Source organism: Propithecus coquereli, unplaced genomic scaffold (assembly GCF_000956105.1).
Source record: "Propithecus coquereli isolate 6110/MARCELLA unplaced genomic scaffold, Pcoq_1.0 Scaffold42, whole genome shotgun sequence".
NCBI classification, from domain to species: Eukaryota; Metazoa; Chordata; class Mammalia; order Primates; family Indriidae; genus Propithecus; species Propithecus coquereli.
In genome coordinates, this window is record NW_012149952.1 from 1,392,199 (window position 1) to 1,394,897 (window position 2,699).

The 2,699-nt window shown below is 40.9% G+C and overlaps 1 protein-coding gene across 2 annotated transcripts in view; it reads left to right on the forward strand.

Moving 5' to 3' along the window:
* Window positions 1-2,615, forward strand: part of ZNF234 (zinc finger protein 234) — a 12,778-nt gene extending 10,163 nt beyond the window's left edge. Inside the window, exon 5 of one of the 2 annotated variants that reach the window (XM_012653430.1) lies at window positions 747-2,615. In XM_012653430.1, the coding sequence (XP_012508884.1) occupies window positions 747-2,614 (1,868 nt within the window). In that variant the 3' untranslated portion in view covers window position 2,615. The remainder of the gene's footprint in view (window positions 1-746) is intronic. The other variant, XM_012653431.1, reaches the window with a different exon arrangement.
* The last annotated feature ends 84 nt before the right edge of the window (window positions 2,616-2,699 follow it).

The window sequence follows — 2,699 nt, forward strand, 5'->3', positions numbered from 1 at the left end:
GGGAGGCTGAGGCAGAAGGATTGCTTGAGCCCAGGAGTTTGAGGTTGCTATGAGCTAGGCCAATGCCACAGCACTCTAGCCCTGGCAACAGAGTGAGACTCTGTCCCCCAAAAAAAGAAAATTATAAGGAGGAAGAGGAAAAGCAGGTCTTGCTCAGGGGTGGTAGAGGTGGAGGAAAATCCATGTGTAAGTGGACAACCGGGTTCAAATCTATGTTGTTCAAAGATCAACTGTACTGTGAATTTGTAAATATAAATATTTCAAGGTATTTAATAATTTGAATATGTAACATGAATCCAAACTGCAAAGTATTTGATTATTTTTTGCTTTTGCTTAAAATTCTTGTTGATTCATATTTTATTATCTATGTGAGTTTTATGTTTACATAATTTACTATCCAGGATTGTATGCTGACTTTGAAATTCAATAGAAACGGCAGTAGGTTAACAGTTTGTATCATATTATCAATTTTTAAAATTAAGTCTTTGACTTCTAACTTGTACCTCACATACAATATTTGGTATCATATAAATAGGTCTCATTAATGCCTAGTGAATAGCAGCCAACTAAACCACCTCTTGGTTTCTCTACTTATGCAAACCAGAGACCATGATACACAGTGGAAAAGACAAACTGGACCTTCTCTGGATTTGTTAAAATCTCATGTTCTCTCCTAAGTATGAAATCTTGAAAACTTTGAACAGAGCCTTCAGTTGTCCACATCTCTGAATTCTCTGTCCTTACAGCAGACAAGATCCAAAGTGAGATGGAGACTATTCCAGAAGCAGGACCACATGAAGAGCTTTCCTGCAGGCAAATCTGGCAACAAATTGCAAGTGATTTAGCCAGGTGTCAAAACTTCATGATAAATAGTTCTCAGTTTCCCACCCAAGGTGATTTGTCCTACCAGGTTGAGGCAGAACTATCTATAACTCAAACAGGACAGAAACTTCACCAGTGTAATGAATGTAAAAAATCCTTCAGTGATGTCTCCAGCTTTGATCTTCATCAACAGTTACATGCAAGAGAGAAGTCTCATACATGTGATGAGTGTGGAAAAAGCTTCTGTTATAGCTCAGCTCTTCGTATTCATCAGAGAGTTCACATGGGAGAGAAACGTTATAAGTGTGATGTGTGTGGTAAAGAATTCAGTCAGAGCTCACATCTGCAAACTCATAATAGAGTCCACACTGTAGAGAAACCATTTAAATGCATGGAATGTGGGAAAGGCTTCAGTCGTAGATCAACACTTACTGTGCATTACAAACTACACACAGGAGACAAACCTTATAATTGTGAGGGATGTGGTAGGGCCTTCATACATGCTTCCCATCTTCAGGAACATCAGAGAATCCATACTGGGGAGAAACCATTTAAATGTGATACATGTGGTAAGAACTTCCGTCGTAGATCAGCACTTAATAATCATTGCATGGTCCACACAGGAGAGAAACCATATAAATGTGAGGACTGTGGGAAGCGTTTCACTTGTAGTTCAAATCTTCGTATCCATCAGAGGGTCCACACAGGAGAGAAACCTTATAAGTGTGAAGAATGTGGGAAGTGCTTTATTCAACCTTCACAATTTCAGGCTCATCGGAGAATCCACACTGGAGAGAAACCATATGTATGTAAAGTATGTGGTAAGGGCTTTATTTATAGTTCAAGTTTTCAGGCCCATCAGGGAGTCCACACTGGAGAGAAGCCATACAAATGTGATGAGTGTGGGAAGAGCTTCAGGATGAAAATCCATTATCAAGTTCATCTGGTAGTCCATACAGGAGAGAAACCCTATAAATGTCAGGTATGTGGGAAAGCCTTCCGTCAGAGTTCATATCTTAAAATCCATCTGAAAGCACACAGTGTGGAGAAACCTTACAAGTGTGAGGAGTGTGGGCAGGGCTTCAATCAGAGTTCACGACTTCAGATCCACCAGCTAATCCATACTGGTGAGAAACCATACAAATGTGAAGAGTGTGGAAAGGGATTCAGTCGTAGAGCAGATCTTAAAATTCATTGTAGAATCCACACGGGAGAGAAACCATATAATTGTGAAGAGTGTGGGAAGGTCTTCAGTCAAGCCTCACATCTTCTGACCCATCAGAGAGTCCACAGTGGAGAAAAACCATTCAAATGTGAAGAGTGTGGGAAGAACTTTGGTCGGAGTGCACACCTTCAAGCCCATCAAAAAGTCCACACTGGAGAAAAGCCGTACAAATGTGAGGAGTGTGGGAAGGGCTTCAAGTGGAGCCTGAATCTTGATATGCATCAGAGGGTGCACACAGGGGAGAAACCATACGCATGTGGAGAATGTGGGAAGCATTTCAGTCAGGCCTCAAGTCTTCAGCTTCATCAGAGTGTCCACACTGGAGAGAAACCGTACAAATGTGATGTGTGTGGTAAAGTCTTCAGTCGGTCTTCACAACTTCAGTATCATAGGCGAGTTCACACAGGGGAGAAACCTTACAAATGTGAGCTATGTGGGAAGAGCTTCAGCTGGAGGTCAAATCTTGTAAGTCATCACAAAATTCATGCCGGTGATACATTTTATGAAAGTGACGAAAGTGGCAAGAACATCAGAGAATTGTCAGAGGAAGGAAGTTCTACAAAGTGATGTATTTTATTTTATTTTATTATTTTTTTTTTTGAGACAGAGTCTCACTGTATTGCCCAGGCTAGAGTGCCATGGCGTCATCCTC